The 15,519-nt window shown below is 48.1% G+C and overlaps 1 protein-coding gene and 1 long non-coding RNA gene across 2 annotated transcripts in view; one reads left to right on the top strand and one right to left on the bottom strand.

Moving 5' to 3' along the window:
- Positions 1-2,306, bottom strand: part of QPCT (glutaminyl-peptide cyclotransferase) — a 268,592-nt gene extending 266,286 nt beyond the window's left edge. The window contains exon 1 of the mRNA XM_073671463.1: positions 1,988-2,306. Within this exon, the coding sequence (XP_073527564.1) occupies positions 1,988-2,071 (84 nt within the window). The 5' untranslated portion in view covers positions 2,072-2,306. The remainder of the gene's footprint in view (positions 1-1,987) is intronic.
- LOC141257212 (uncharacterized) overlaps positions 1,855-15,519 on the top strand; it is a 271,315-nt gene continuing 257,650 nt past the window's right edge. The window contains exon 1 of the long non-coding RNA XR_012318039.1: positions 1,855-2,250. This is a non-coding gene — a long non-coding RNA (uncharacterized lncRNA). The remainder of the gene's footprint in view (positions 2,251-15,519) is intronic.

The raw sequence follows: 15,519 nt of genomic DNA, 5'->3' as shown, positions 1-15,519 counted from the left end.
CACACATCACACATGAAGGCAGGACGCCTTTGTTTCAGGTGAACAGACACACATCACACATGAAGGCAGGACGCCTTTACTTCAGGTGAACAGACACACATCACACATGAAGGCAGGACGCCTTTGCTTCAGGTGCACAGACACACATCACAGACATGAAGGCAGGACGCCTTTACTTCAGGCGCACGGACACACATCACAGACATGAAGGCAGGATGCCTTTGCTTCAGGTGCACAGATACACATCATACATGAAGGCAGGACGCCTTTGCTTCAGGTGCACAGACACACATCACACATGAAGGCAGGACGCCTTTGTTTCAGGTGCACAGACACACATCACAGACATGAAGGCAGGACGCCTTTGCTTCAGGTGCACAGACACACATCACACATGAAGGCAGGACGCCTTTACTTCAGGTGGAGAGATGCACATCAGACATGAAGGCAGGACGCCTTTGCTTCAGGTGCACAGATACACATCACACATGAAGGCAGGACGCCTTTACTTCAGGTGCAGAGATACACATCACAGACATGAAGGCAGGACACCTTTGCTTCAGGTGGAGAGACACACATCACAGACATGAAGGCAGGACGCCTTTGCTTCAGGTGCATAGACACACATCACAGACATGAAGGCAGGACGCCTTTGCTTCAGGTGCACAGACACACATCACAGACATGAAGGCAGGACACCTTTGCTTCAGGTGCATAGACACACATCACAGACATGAAGGCAGGAAGCCTTTGCTTCAGGTGCACAGACACACATCACAGACATGAAGGCAGGACGCCTTTGCTTCAGGTGCATAGACACACATCACAGACATGAAGGCAGGAAGCCTTTGCTTCAGGTGCACAGACACACATCACAGACATGAAGGCAGGAAGCCTTTGCTTCAGGTGCATAGACACACATCACAGACATGAAGGCAGGACGCCTTTGCTTCAGGTGCACAGACACACATCACACATGAAGGCAGGACGCCTTTGCTTCAGTTGCACAGACACACATCACACATGAAGGCAGGACGCCTTTACTTCAGGTGGAGAGATGCACATCAGACATGAAGGCAGGACGCCTTTGCTTCAGGTGCACAGATACACATCACACATGAAGGCAGGACGCCTTTGCTTCAGGTGCACAGACACACATCACAGACATGAAGGCAGGAAGCCTTTGCTTCAGGTGCACAGACACACATCACACATGAAGGCAGGACGCCTTTACTTCAGGTGCATAGACACACATCACACATGAAGGCAGGACGCCTTTGCTTCAGGTGCACAGACACACATCACAGACATGAAGGCAGGACGCCTTTGCTTCAGGTGCATAGACACACATCACACATGAAGGCAGGACGCCTTTGCTTCAGGTGCACAGACACACATCACAGACATGAAGGCAGGAAGCCTTTGCTTCAGGTGCACAGACACACATCACAGACATGAAGGCAGGAAGCCTTTGCTTCAGGTGCATAGACACACATCACAGACATGAAGGCAGGACGCCTTTGCTTCAGGTGGAGAGATGCACATGGGCAGACATCATGTCTGTGCACCTGAAGTAAAGCTGCACCTATAGAAAGTTCAGAAACAAGAGAAGTAATGCTGTCAGCCTGGCATGTAGCACTGTGCTGATGGCAGCTGTACTGCTCTGTTGGCAGTGGGCTCATTCTTAGAGAAGTATTGCTAGTGTGACATATGGCACAGCACCGTTTACAACTCTTTCACACACTGGAAACTGACAAGATGGTAGTTGCAGTACCCACCAAGAAATTCCTCCATTACATGTCTCCATGTATGCTGTGCCCTCAGGGCAGAGGCACCAAGACATGATCTTCCCTTCAGTCATGAGCGGGAGAAACAGGGGCGGCTTCCCACCGTCTGCGCAGACAGGAGCTACATACTGAGGAGACATTGACGGCTCTTCCCCGTACTAATCCCGGCGGCAGCATGAAATACCCAGGGATGCACTTACTTTCTCCGTGGTCCATTGAGGGCTTCCGATTTGCCCACTGACCAGCGCCCACAGGTAGACGGTGCCCAGAAGGCAGATTGCCATGGCTCCGGGTCAGTCAGTCTGTCCGCAGGTTTCAGTGCCCCGAACAGCAGGAGGGAAGCAGTCACATATGGGCGGGCAGATGTGGGACGTGTGTGTCGGAAATAACAGAGGTGGAATGGGGGAAACATGAGGGACGTCATCCTGAGGTAAATCGTGATGTGGCTTCTGGGAAGAGGAAGGTAGGACATGAGGAATTCCGAGCCCGGCGTTAGACATGATGGAGGCAGCAGACAAGAACCTTATGACTTGCCAGCTACCTCCTTACAAAACCCCCCATCAATAAAAGACCCCCATCAATAAAAGACCCCCATGAATAACGTGTATAGTACCATTATGACTTGCCAGCTACCTCCTTAAAAGACCCCCATCAATAAAAGACCCCCATCAATAACGTGTATAGTACCATTATGACTTGCCAGCTAACTCCTTAAAAGACCCCCATCAATAAAAGACCCCCATGAATAACGTGTATAGTACCATTATGACTTGCCAGCTACCTCCTTAAAAGACCCCCGTCAATAAAAGACCCCCATGAATAATGTGTATAGTACCATCATGACTTGCTAGCTACCTCCTTACAAAGACCCCCATCAATAAAAGACCCCCATCAATAACGTGTATAGTACCATCATGACTTGCCAGCTACCTCCTTACAAAGACCCCCATCAATAAAAGACCCCCATCAATAATGTGTATAGTACCCTTATGACTTGCCAGCTACCTCCTTACAAAACCTCCCATCAATAACGTGTATAGTACCCTTATGACTTGCCAGCTACCTCCTTACAAAAAACCCCATCAATAAAAGACCCCATGAATAACGTGTATAGTACCATTATGACTTGCCAGCTACCTCCTTACAAAGACCCCCATCAATAAAAGACCCCCATCAATAGCGTGTATAGTACCCTTATGACTTGCCAGCTACCTCCTTACAAAGACCCCCATCAATAAAAGACCCATGAATAACGTGTATAGTACCATTATGACTTGCCAGCTACCTCCTTACAAAGACCCCCATCAATAAAAGACCCCCATGAATAACGTGTATAGTGCCTGTAGCACCCTGAGGATTCGGCTGCTACAGGGGTATTGCACCTCAACCCAGAGGTGTGGTATTCCACTCCCGGGTAAGGATGGAGTGTGGAACTGAGCTCGGTAGGCTGCATGCACTACACACATCCCATTTCCGAGGAGCAGACCGACGGTACTCCCACTTAGAAATGTGCAGGTACGACCGAGTCTGTTCCTGGCTGGAGTGGGAGGGGGGTGGTACATCCCAAGTAGTGTAGGGGCAGATAGGGGGAGCAGCCTGGGTAAAGATAGGACCTCATTGGGTGCTGGTCACCTGAGCTCACACATAGAGGGTGTATATAAGGTGGGCACCAACTAAGAACAGGGTCAGTCAGTCTTTGCAGGTCAGTCAGTCTGTCAGCCTTTGCAGAGAAGAAAGAAGCAGAGGAGCAGAGCAGCCCCAGAGAGAGAGAGAGAGGAGAAAGCAAGAGAGACCCAGAGGGGGAAACAGAAGAGAGGACTCTGAGACCCCAAATCCAATCCACGGGTGAAGAGTCGGCATCAGGGTACCGGAACCCAAGCTGGTGGGGGCAAAAACACACCCCAGCCAGAGACCGGAGGCCGTGGGCAGCGTCTGCCACGGCCACCCACCACATCCACCCCGAAGGCATACCACGTGGAGGGTCAGGGAACCCAAGGCCAAGGGTCTCCCAACAGAAGGCCCGAGGGAGCTGGACCTGGGTGGATCACTAGTGGGGACGGCCAGAGAAAGGACAGAAGGAGAGCTCAGGGTCACGCTCCGGACTCGCTTGGGGGTTGGCTGGATCCAGGACCTGGTGGATGCAGCACGGCTCGGGAGGTCACTTGAAGCTGGAGTGACCGGAACATCAGCAGTGAGTAAATACCCTTAACTGCATAACCCGACTCTGTCTTCCTTTAACATCTATGCTGCACCACCACAACCCCCATTCTCTGCACCTGACCCCCTGAGGCTATACCCCACCCGTTGGGGGTTATACCATCAAAAGCTGCACCTACACCATCAGCCTCAGCGGACCCTGCTGCAGCGGCGGCCATAGTGACCGCAATACAACGGGTGGCGTAGTCGACATTAAGAACTTATTAACATCTGTATGACTGCCACATTGTCACGGGTGTGTTGCCACGAAGATCGTCACGAGTACACAGCCTGACTTCTCGCAGCTGACTTGTTGGTGCTTTGTGTTTCTCGGCAGTGAGGGAGTTAATTCTCTCTCTCTCTCTGGGCTAGATGAGGTCCAGCCTCGCCCAGCTGCTATCAATACTTCTGTAGTGAGACTCCTTCATATACCTGCTGGTCTGTTTGGGAGGTGTCGGTGAAAGCTTTTCATTCAGACTGACAGAGCGGATCGTGGTGTTTGGAGTTGCTGAGATAAGTGTATTTGGAAGTGTTTTTTCCCTTTCCTCGCTTTATCATTTATCTCCTTTCCCGTTGGTTTTCCCTCTGTTGTAGTTGAGAAGTTGTTTGTATGCAAGGTGGTTTTGGTTTTTCCCTTGTACTGTCTCGTTCGTCTAAATACTGTGTTTGGGCATATTATTTCTTGTTCCCTTTGGTTGTGATCGGGGTCCTTCTCAGGACTAGATTACTGAGGTGCAGGGATCTTCAGGAGGTAGGGGTTACGCTGGCGGCCTGGACCTCTGTACCTTTAACAGTACCTCCAGGTTGAGGGATTAGTCAGGGCCCCAGCTTAGGGTCAGCTTAGGCCCCCTACCTCCAGTATACAGAGACAGCGTGACATTTTCACCGACCCACTTAGTTTTTCTCCAGCTACTATGGATCCAGTAGCTGGTCTAGCTCGGCAATTGCAGAGTTTGTCCATGGAGCTGGCGGACGTTAGGTCCAAGGTTTGGCATCCTCAGGAGCAAGCCGGACCAGAACCTAAAGTAGCTCTCCCTGATAGGTTCACTGGGGGGCGGGACAAGTTTTTTGTTTTCCGGGAGGCATGTAAATTGTACTTTCGGCTGCGGCCTCGGTCATCGGGGAGTGAAGAACAAAGGGTGGGAATTGTCATCTCGCTCCTACAAGGGGACCCACAATCTTGGGCGTTCTCTCTTCCCCCGGGTTCCCCGGCTCTCCAGTCAGTGGATAGGTTTTTCGCTGCCCTGGGACTCGTATATGATGACCCAGATCGGATCTCCCTTGCTGAGTCTAAGTTACGTAGGATCCAGCAGGGAGATCGTCCGGCGGAGGAATTCTGTTCGGAGTTCCGTAGGTGGGCCACGGACACCCAGTGGAATGACCCGGCTCTTAGGAGCCAGTTTTTTCATGGTTTATCCGACAAATTACAGGATGTGTTGGCACAGTATGACTCTCCCGTGTCTCTGGAAGCCGCTATGGCCCTCGCTATTCGCGTGGACAGACGGCTTCGGGAGAGGTGCGGGATAACTCTACCCCCTGTGATGACTCCACCTCCTACAAGGTCCCCTCATATGGTGGTTCCCCTGGTCAGTCCAGAGGAGCCTATGCAATTAGGAGGGACATCATTTCGGGGGAGGGGACCGGTGGTGCGCCATAAGGCAGGAAGGTGTTTCTTCTGCGGCAGAAAGGGACATTTTATTGGGGGGTGTCCATCCCGTCCCTTGCAGAGTGAAGAGTCGTCGGAAAACTGTTGATCCCAGGTTGTGTGGTGGACGGCAATCTGGGAGTAGGTATTTCGTCCCTAGGTTCGTCTCAGTTTCTCGTACCGGCGGAGGTGGTGGTGGGTACAAGAACTGAGAGGATATCTGTTCTTCTGGATAGTGGGGCCGGGGCTAATCTGGTTGATGCTCGGTTTGCCCGGGTTCAAGGTATGCGGTTGAGTGAGTTGGCTAAACCCATCCCCATATTCTCGATCGATGCCAGGCCTCTCGGGCAGGGAAGTTTTTTGCAAGTTGTGCATGACGTAAAACTTCAAGTGGGGGCAATACATAAAGAACTGTTGTCTTGCTACGTGTTGGAGGGTCTTCCCACTCCTATTGTGTTGGGCCTTCCTTGGTTAGCTAAGCATAACCCGGTTATTAATTGGCAAACCAGGGAGATAAGCCAATGGAGTAAATTCTGTAATAAAAACTGCATGAACACGGTCATTGGTGCGGTTACTCCTCGGGTCTTACCTCCATTTCTGGCGGACTTTGAGGATGTATTCTCGGAGAAAGGGTGTCAGGAACTACCTCCTCATCGCGTGTATGACTGTTCTGTAAAACTGCTCCCTGAGGCCAAGTTACCTAAAGCTAGGTTGTATAACCTTTCTGGTCCTGAGAGGCAGGCCATGAAGGATTATATTTCTGAAAGTCTGGCTAAGGGGCATATTAGACCTTCATCTTCACCGGTGGCTGCGGGGTTCTTCTTTGTTAAGAAGAAAGATGGAGGCCTACGCCCTTGCCTGGATTTCCGTGAACTTAATCGGATTACGGTCCGAGATCCGTATCCGCTCCCACTTATTCCCGATCTCTTTAATCAGATCGTGGGCGCCAAATGGTTTTCTAAGTTGGATCTCAGGGGGGCGTACAATCTGATTAGGATGAAGGAGGGGGATGAGTGGAAGACGGCGTTTAACACTCCGGAGGGGCATTATGAGAACCTTGTCATGCCATTCGGTCTGACTAATGCCCCGGCGGTGTTCCAACACTTTGTTAATGACATTTTTCGCCGCTTGGTGGGACAGTTTGTTGTCATATATCTGGATGATATCCTAATTTACTCGCCGGATCTGGTGTCTCATCAGGAGCACGTTAGGCAGGTGTTACAGATCTTGCGGGATAATAAACTGTATGCCAAGTGGGAAAAGTGTGTGTTCGCCGTACAGGAACTCCAGTTTTTAGGCTTCCTGGTTTCAGCGTCCGGTTTTCGTATGGACCCTGGGAAAGTGCGGGCAGTTCTTGAGTGGGATCGGCCAGAGAATCTTAAGGCACTACAACGTTTCCTGGGGTTTGCTAATTATTACCGAAAGTTCATTCGTAATTTCTCGTCCATGGTTAAGCCTCTCACTGACATGACTAAAAAGGGGACGGATTTTTCTAGGTGGTCTGACAAGGCTTGTCAAGCATTCTCCTCTTTGAAAAAATGTTTTGCCTCGGCGCCCATACTCATTCAACCTGATGCGTCTCAGCCATTCATTGTAGAGGTAGACGCTTCCGAGGTAGGGGTGGGAGCAGTATTGTCACAGGGTTCGTCCCCTGGTAAGTGGCATCCGTGCACCTTTTTCTCTAAAAAATTGTCGTCCGCTGAGAGGAATTACGATGTCGGCAATAGGGAACTCTTGGCCATTAAGTTAGCTTTTGAGGAGTGGCGCCATTTTCTGGAGGGGGCAGTTCATCCGGTCACCGTCATCACCGATCACAAGAACCTGCTATATCTGGAGTCCGCGAAACGTCTGAATCCCAGACAAGCTAGGTGGTCATTGTTTTTTACCAGGTTTAATTTTGTCGTTACATATCGTCCTGGGTCAAAAAATGTAAAGGCGGATGCCTTATCTCGTAGTTTCCCGGGGGCCGGGAATACGGACGACCCGATTCCTATCCTTCAGGAGGGGGTGGTGGTTTCGGCAGTATGCTCTGAGCTGGAGGAGGAGGTATTGGAGGCTCAGGGGGACGCCCCTGTTGGACCTCCAGGGAGATTGTTTGTTCCAGATCAGTTGCGACAAAAGGTGATCGAGGCACACCATAACTCAGTTTTTGCAGGACACCCGGGGAGTAAAGCAACTGTGGATCTCCTCTCGCGTCGGTTTTGGTGGCCTAATTTACATAAGGAGGTGGTAACTTTTGTCGCGTCCTGTGGGGTTTGTGCGCGCTCTAAGACCTCACATACCCGTCCGTCTGGGGCCCTCTTACCTTTGAAGATCCCGGAGCGTCCTTGGACTCATCTGTCTATGGACTTTATTACGGACCTCCCTCCGTCTTCGGGTAAAACGGTCATACTCGTTGTAGTGGACAGGTTCAGCAAGATGGCACATTTTATCGCTCTTCCGGCTCTCCCTAATGCTAAAACTCTTGCGCAGGTGTTCATTGGGGAGATTGTGAGGCTTCACGGGGTACCCTCCGAGGTGGTGTCTGATCGGGGGTCTCAGTTTGTGTCTAAGTTCTGGAAGGCGTTTTGTGCACGGCGGGGGATGCAGTTGTCATTCTCATCGGCTTTTCATCCTCAGACCAATGGTCAGACGGAACGTATGAACCAGAGCTTGGAGACATATCTCCGGTGTTTTGTGTCAGAGAACCAGGAGGACTGGGCTTCTTTCTTACCTCTGGCAGAGTTTGCTCTTAATAATAGGCGGAGCGAGTCCACTGGTAAGTCCCCGTTTTTTGGGGCATATGGTTTTCACCCCCAGTTTTGTACTTTCAGTGGGGGGGGCTCTTCGGGGGTTCCTGAGGAGGAACGATTTTCCTCATCACTCGCTTCAGTATGGAGAGGGGTGCTGAAGAATCTGAATACTATGGGGAACCGATACAAACGTATGGCTGATAGGAGGAGAGTGTCTGGTCCGGACCTAAGTGTGAACGATCGGGTATGGTTGTCTACCAGGAATATTAAACTTAAGGTTCCCTCCTGGAAACTGGGTCCCAGGTTCATCGGGCCGTACAGAATCAGTTCTATTATTAATCCGGTGGCATTCCGTCTTGACCTCCCCCCTACGTTTAAAATTCACAACGTGTTTCACAGATCATTGCTTAAGAGGTATGTGGCGCCGGTGGTACCGTCACCTTTACCTCCCCCTCCAGTGGTTGTCAATGGTAACTTGGAGTTCCAGGTATCGAGGGTCATTGATTCACGCTTTAATCGCCGGTCCCTTCAGTACCTGGTTCATTGGAAGGGGTATGGTCCTGAGGAGAGGATGTGGGTTCCTGCGTCGGATATTAACGCAGACCAATTAGTTCGGGCCTTCCACACGACTCACCCGGATAAACCTGGCCCTGAGGGTCCGGAGGCCCCTCGTAGAAGGGGGGGTACTGTCACGGGTGTGTTGCCACGAAGATCGTCACGAGTACACAGCCTGACTTCTCGCAGCTGACTTGTTGGTGCTTTGTGTTTCTCGGCAGTGAGGGAGTTAATTCTCTCTCTCTCTCTGGGCTAGATGAGGTCCAGCCTCGCCCAGCTGCTATCAATACTTCTGTAGTGAGACTCCTTCATATACCTGCTGGTCTGTTTGGGAGGTGTCGGTGAAAGCTTTTCATTCAGACTGACAGAGCGGATCGTGGTGTTTGGAGTTGCTGAGATAAGTGTATTTGGAAGTGTTTTTTCCCTTTCCTCGCTTTATCATTTATCTCCTTTCCCGTTGGTTTTCCCTCTGTTGTAGTTGAGAAGTTGTTTGTATGCAAGGTGGTTTTGGTTTTTCCCTTGTACTGTCTCGTTCGTCTAAATACTGTGTTTGGGCATATTATTTCTTGTTCCCTTTGGTTGTGATCGGGGTCCTTCTCAGGACTAGATTACTGAGGTGCAGGGATCTTCAGGAGGTAGGGGTTACGCTGGCGGCCTGGACCTCTGTACCTTTAACAGTACCTCCAGGTTGAGGGATTAGTCAGGGCCCCAGCTTAGGGTCAGCTTAGGCCCCCTACCTCCAGTATACAGAGACAGCGTGACACACATACAACTGAGTTTGACACCCTGGGCACGGACCGGGTCACAGCCACTCGGAAGACTACAACTCCCATCTGATCCGGCTCCGGATATTCCCCCTAAAGAATATGGCCCAGGGGGCGCGTCATACCCTTATAACTTGCCAGCTACCTCCTTACAAAGACTCCATCAATAAAAGACCCCCATCAATAACGTGTATAGTACCCTTATTATTTGCCAGCTACCTCCTTACAAAGACTCCATCAATAAAAGACCCCCATCAATAACGTGTATAGCACCTTTATTACTTGCCAGCTAACGACTTACAAAGACTCCATCAATAAAAGACCCCCATCAATAACATGTATAGTAGTACCCTTAGGGTATGTGCACACGATCAGTAATCGCTGCGGATTGGACGCAGCGTTCAGATGTTACAGCATAGTGGATGGGATTTATACATATCCCATGTCCACTATGCATCTGCAGCTCACCCGCGGAAAGTGACATTAGGCGCGTGTTTCCAGACCCCAGCATGTCAATTTCTCCTGCGGGTCCACATGTGGGCTTTCCACATAGACCTAATCTCTATGGGAAAAGTCTCCATGTGAGAAAAAAAAAGAGGCTGGCATTCATTTGCATAATGAGCGGAAGCCAGAGGCGGCTTCTCCGCAGCCTCGGGACCACAGCCGCCTCCGGATAGTCTGCACATACCCTTATAACTTGCCAGCTACCTCCTTACAAAGACTCCCATCAATAAAAGACCCCCATCAATAACGTGTATAGTACCCTTATGACTTGCCAGCTATCTCCTTACAAAACGTCCCATCAATAAAAGACCCCCTTTAATAAAAGACCCCCATCAATAATGTGTATAGTACCCTTATAACTTGCCAGCTACCTCCTTCCAAAGACCCCCATCAATAACATGTATAGTAACCTTATAACTTGCCAGCTACCTCCTTACCAAACCCCCCATGAAGAATGTGCATACTACCCCTATAACTTGCCAGCTACCTCCTTCCAAAGTCCCACATCAATAACATGTATAGTACCCTTATAACTTGCCAGCTACCTCCTTACAAAAAACGCCATCAATAAAAGAACCCCATGGACAGTACGTTGGCTCAGTGGTTAGCACTGCAGCCTTGCAGCGCTGGGGTCCTGGTTTCAAATCCCACAAAGGACAACATCTGCAAGGAGTTTGTATGTTCTCCCCATGTTTGTGTGGGTTATCTTCCGGGTTCTTCGGTTTCCTCCCACACTCCAAAGACATACTGATAGGGAATGTAGATTGTGAGCCCCAATGGGGACAGTGATAATGTCTGTAAAGCTCTGTGGAATTAATGGTGCTATATAAGTGAGTAAAATAAATAAATAAATCAATAACATGTATAGTACCCTTATAACTTGCCAGCTACCTCCTTACAAAAAACCCCATCAATAACATGTATAGTATCCTTATAACTTGGCAGCTACCTCTGTACAAAAACCCTCATCAATAACGTGTATATTACCCTTATGACTTGCCAGCCTTACAAAGACGAGGTCCCTGATGAAGTTTCCATGATGAGTATTTGGTGCATTTTCTGCAGTATTTCTGCACCAATTAGCTCATTCAGACTGCTTGTGTTTTTTATGAGTGTTTTTACTTGATTTTTGTATTTCCTGCTGCGGATTTTGTATCCAGTTTGCTATGTGACCTTAGCTTTGATAAAACTTAATGGACAGTGTGACATGCAGAAGTAGTGCTGTTGCAGAGTGTGACATGCAGAAGTAGTGCTGTTTCTTTAAAAGCATTCAGCAACTATTAGAAATAACACAAGTCAGGGGAGAAGGGGAGTGCTTTAGCAGAGCCCCAGGGGGATTGTAGGGAAGTTGTTTACTGTCTGGCCAGAGCCGAAGAGAAAGGTGGCTTATGATCTGTATCTCACAGAAGTCAAGGGAACAGAATTCAGGTCTGGAGGGAAGCTAAACAAAGGTCAGTTAGACTCCCTGTGCTAACAGTGTGGAGTATTATCTGCCAGGAAGATAAGGACTGGAAGGAATGCTGTCATAGGGATCATCTCCCTCATCAAACCCTCCCCCCTCCATCTCCATGCAGGATAAAGAATGCTGTGTACAACTGAGTCCTTGTGAAGGAAAAGCCTGTGGTTGTGTATGCATTAAAACTGTGCTGTGCTACAGGATAGTAGATTGTGTACTGCTGAGCTGCAAAGGAAATTGTACTGTTATTACTGGAGACTGTTGCTCAAAGAGACATTTACATTGCACTGGCCGTGCCTCATTAAATGTTACTGTTCTACTGTTTATGAAGACTCTTGTCAGATGTGTCTGGTAGCAACTGAATCTATCATGTGCCTGAGAGAAGCTGCAGCCTATGGTCGCCCTGAGTAACGGTTCCCCCATGCATAGGTGTTTATCTGCTGATAGTGTATCATTCAGATTGTGGGAAAATCCACAAAATAAGAGGCATATTTACATGGCAAATTGACATGCTGTGGATTTCAGAACCGCACCACTGGTGAAAACGGCACAGTGTGCACCAGCGTTAGAGAAATCTCATACACTTTTGCTGTCATTTTCATACGCTGTGTTTTTTTTGTGCATGAAAACACGCAGCAGAAAAAATGCACCAAATACCCATCATGGTATCATGGCCTCAGGGTAGTATATTCATACTAGGAAAGTACATACAGACCCCCATCATAACACATTAGCATTGTGAGTAGGACTGACCTGCAGGGGAATTTTTACATCTGTTTTTGCTGCAGACTTTACAGCAGACTTCAACTTTGCATTAAGTTAAAGTGGTTGTCCACTATCAGAAAACTGTTTACCATAGGCTCAGTTACCTGTAAAAACAAAACTGAGCTCTAAAGGAAACCTGTCACCATGAAAATGTAGTTCAATCTGCAGGCACCATTCTATCTCAGGCGGAGCTGGGCAGCTTGATATACAGATGCATCTCACTAAATTAGAAGATCATCAAAAAGTTAATTTATTTCAGTACTTCAATACAAAAAGTGAAACTCATTATATAGAGTCATTACAAACAGAGTGATCTATTTCAAGTGTTTATTTCTGCTAATGTTGATGATTATGGCTTACAGCCAATGAAAACACAAAAGTCATTATCTCAGTAAATTAGAATACTTTATAACAACCACTTGAAAAATGTGTTTAAAATCCGAAATGTTGGCCTACTGAAATGTATGTTCAGTAAAAATGCACTCAATACTTGGTCAGGGCTCCTTTTGCATCAATTACTGCATCAATGCGGCGTGGCATGGAGGTGATCAGCCTGTGGCACTGCTGAGGTGTTATGGTGTTGATAGCAGCCTTCAGCTCATCTGCATTGTTGGGTCTGGTGTCTCTCATCTTCCTCTTGACAATACCCCATAGGTTCTCTAAGGGGTTAAGGTCAGGCGAGTTTGCTGCCAATCAAGCACAGTGATACTGTTGTTTTTAAACCAGGTATTGGTACTTTTTGCAGTGTGGACAGGTGCCAAGTCCTGCTGGAGAATGAAATTTACATCTCCAAAAAGCTTGTCGGCAGAGGGAAGCATGAAGTGCTCTAAAATTTCCTGGTAGACGACTGCGCTGACTTTGGTCTTGATAAAACACAGTGGACCTACACCAGCAGATGACATGGCTCCCCAAACCATCACTGATTGTGGAAACTTCACACTAGACCTCAAGCAGCTTGGATTGTGGCCTCTCCACTCTTCCTCCAGACTCTGGGACCTTGATTTCCAAATGGATATTAGAACATGGCTACCAGAGCATCTTGCAGCGGCATACTATTCCATCCGGTTTGCATTTAGTTGGACCATCATTTATTTTTCAACAGGACAATGACCCCAAACACATCTCCAGGCTGTGTAAGGGCTATTTGACCAAGAAGAAGAGTGATGGGGTGCTACGCCAGATGACCTGGCCTCCACAGTCACCAGACTTGAACCCAATCGAGATGGTTTGGGGTGAGCTGGACCGCAGAGTGAAGGCAAAAGAGCCAACAAGTGCTGAGCATCTCTGGGAACTCCTTCAAGATTGTTGGTAGACCATTTCCGGTGACTACCTCTTGAAGCTCATCAAGAGAATGCCAAGAGTGTGCAAAGCAGTCATCAAAGCAAAAGGTGGCTACTTTGAGGAAACTAGAATATAAGACATATTTTCAGTTGTTTCACACTTTTTTGTTAAGTATATAATTCCACATGTGTTAATTCATAGTTTTGATGCCTTCAGTGTGAATGTACAATTTTCATAGTCATGAAAATATAGAAAAATCTTTAAATGAGAAGGTGTGTCCAAACTTTTGGTCTGTACTGTAAATGAGCTGTTAAGATCTATAGGCGGACACTGATCTGCAAGAGAATCTGCCTCCAGAACTTAATGTAAATAGAAGAGGGGTTACCAGTGTGATATATGATCTCTCCTCTCCTGATTTCACTGCAGAGCTGTGTGTGATTATACCTGACACAAGTGTTTCCGCTTCCATCTCACCGATAGCCATTGTTGTAGTACAGCAGAGCTGTGAGAACTGCAGCACATGTGCAGTAAATATCAGTTTTACCGTTCTATGCTGGTTATTAGTGATGAGCGAAAACTAAAATGCTCGGGCGCTCGTTGCTTGGGTCGAGCAAATTTGAATCCCAATCCTAATCCCAATGTAAGTCAATGTTAAACTCAAGCATTTTTCCGGCGGCCCCCCCCAGAGGTCTGGAGGGGGCCTAAAAATTGGCTAAATTGATGGGAATAGTGCTCAAATGATATGGGAACAGCATGGGGAAGACCCCTGGAAGCATTTCTTCCTCCAGGTTACTGCTGTCACTAATGTTGTCAGAGTATTACGCCACTTTTACAGAATCACAATAAAACATTCAAAATTGAAGCCAAAATGGATTTTTCTGGAAAAAATGTTAAGGAACATTCTTTTCAGGGTAATGACTTGTATATAAGGCAAAATAAATAACCAAAAACAAAATTGCTTATCCATACTTTGGCTTATTTTGACTCGTAGTGTTTTTGATGCATTTTTTCACTTTTTCATTGCTTTCAATGGTGAAAAATACATTCACCGGAGGGACTGTGAAAGTCTCAAAGCCTATTTTTACAAGGCCATCAAGCGGCCCTTACTATTGTTAGAGGGCCACCAGTAATCGCTCACTATTGTAAGAGGTCCATCAGCCGGCTATGCTTTGTTGTTCCCATTATTAAGGAGTGAGTCTCCTATACTGTTATTGTGCATGCAGTGACTGTAAGGGTTGCCAAAAATTAGGACGCACTCCAATACCCCTTTGAAGAGACGTAGAGGAGGGCCTCATTAAAAATTTGTTCCCATTATTAAGGAGTGGGTCTCCTATAGTGGTAATGCCCATGCAGTGACTGCAAGGGCTGCCAAAAATTTGGACTCACTCCAATACCCCTTTGAAGAGACGTAGAGGAGGTCTTCCTTAAAAAAAATTGTTCCCATTATTAAGGAGTGGGTCTCCTATAGTGGTAATGCCCATGCAGTGACTGCAAGGGCTGCCAAAAATTTGGACGCACTCCAATACCCCTTTGAAGAGACATAGAGGAGGTCTTCATTAAAAATAAATGTGGGGGGCGTGGCCTGGCTATGGAGGAGTGAGGACGTGCAGCTGTTCAGCTCCTGCCTTGGTGATGTCTGCAGACCCAATTAAGAAACACTATTTACCCCCAAATATCAGCTAAGAAGTGTCCCAGCGTCGGCCAAGCAAATATACTTCCTTCGGTGGTGCCTGCGACAGGTATTTCCCGATATCTGAGGAGTTCTGCGGGCCTCACACCGGATTTAGCAAGCTCTCTGTCTGGTAAGAAGATGGCCAATGGAGGACCAGCATTA

The sequence above is a fragment of the Phyllobates terribilis genome, unplaced genomic scaffold (genome assembly GCF_046119375.1).
Source record: "Phyllobates terribilis strain yellow unplaced genomic scaffold, ASM4611937v1 Scaffold_3__8_contigs__length_932513732, whole genome shotgun sequence".
In the NCBI taxonomy this organism is placed as follows: domain Eukaryota; kingdom Metazoa; phylum Chordata; class Amphibia; order Anura; family Dendrobatidae; genus Phyllobates; species Phyllobates terribilis.
Note: the sequence above shows the minus strand (reverse complement) of the source record. Positions and strands in the feature narration are given on the sequence as shown.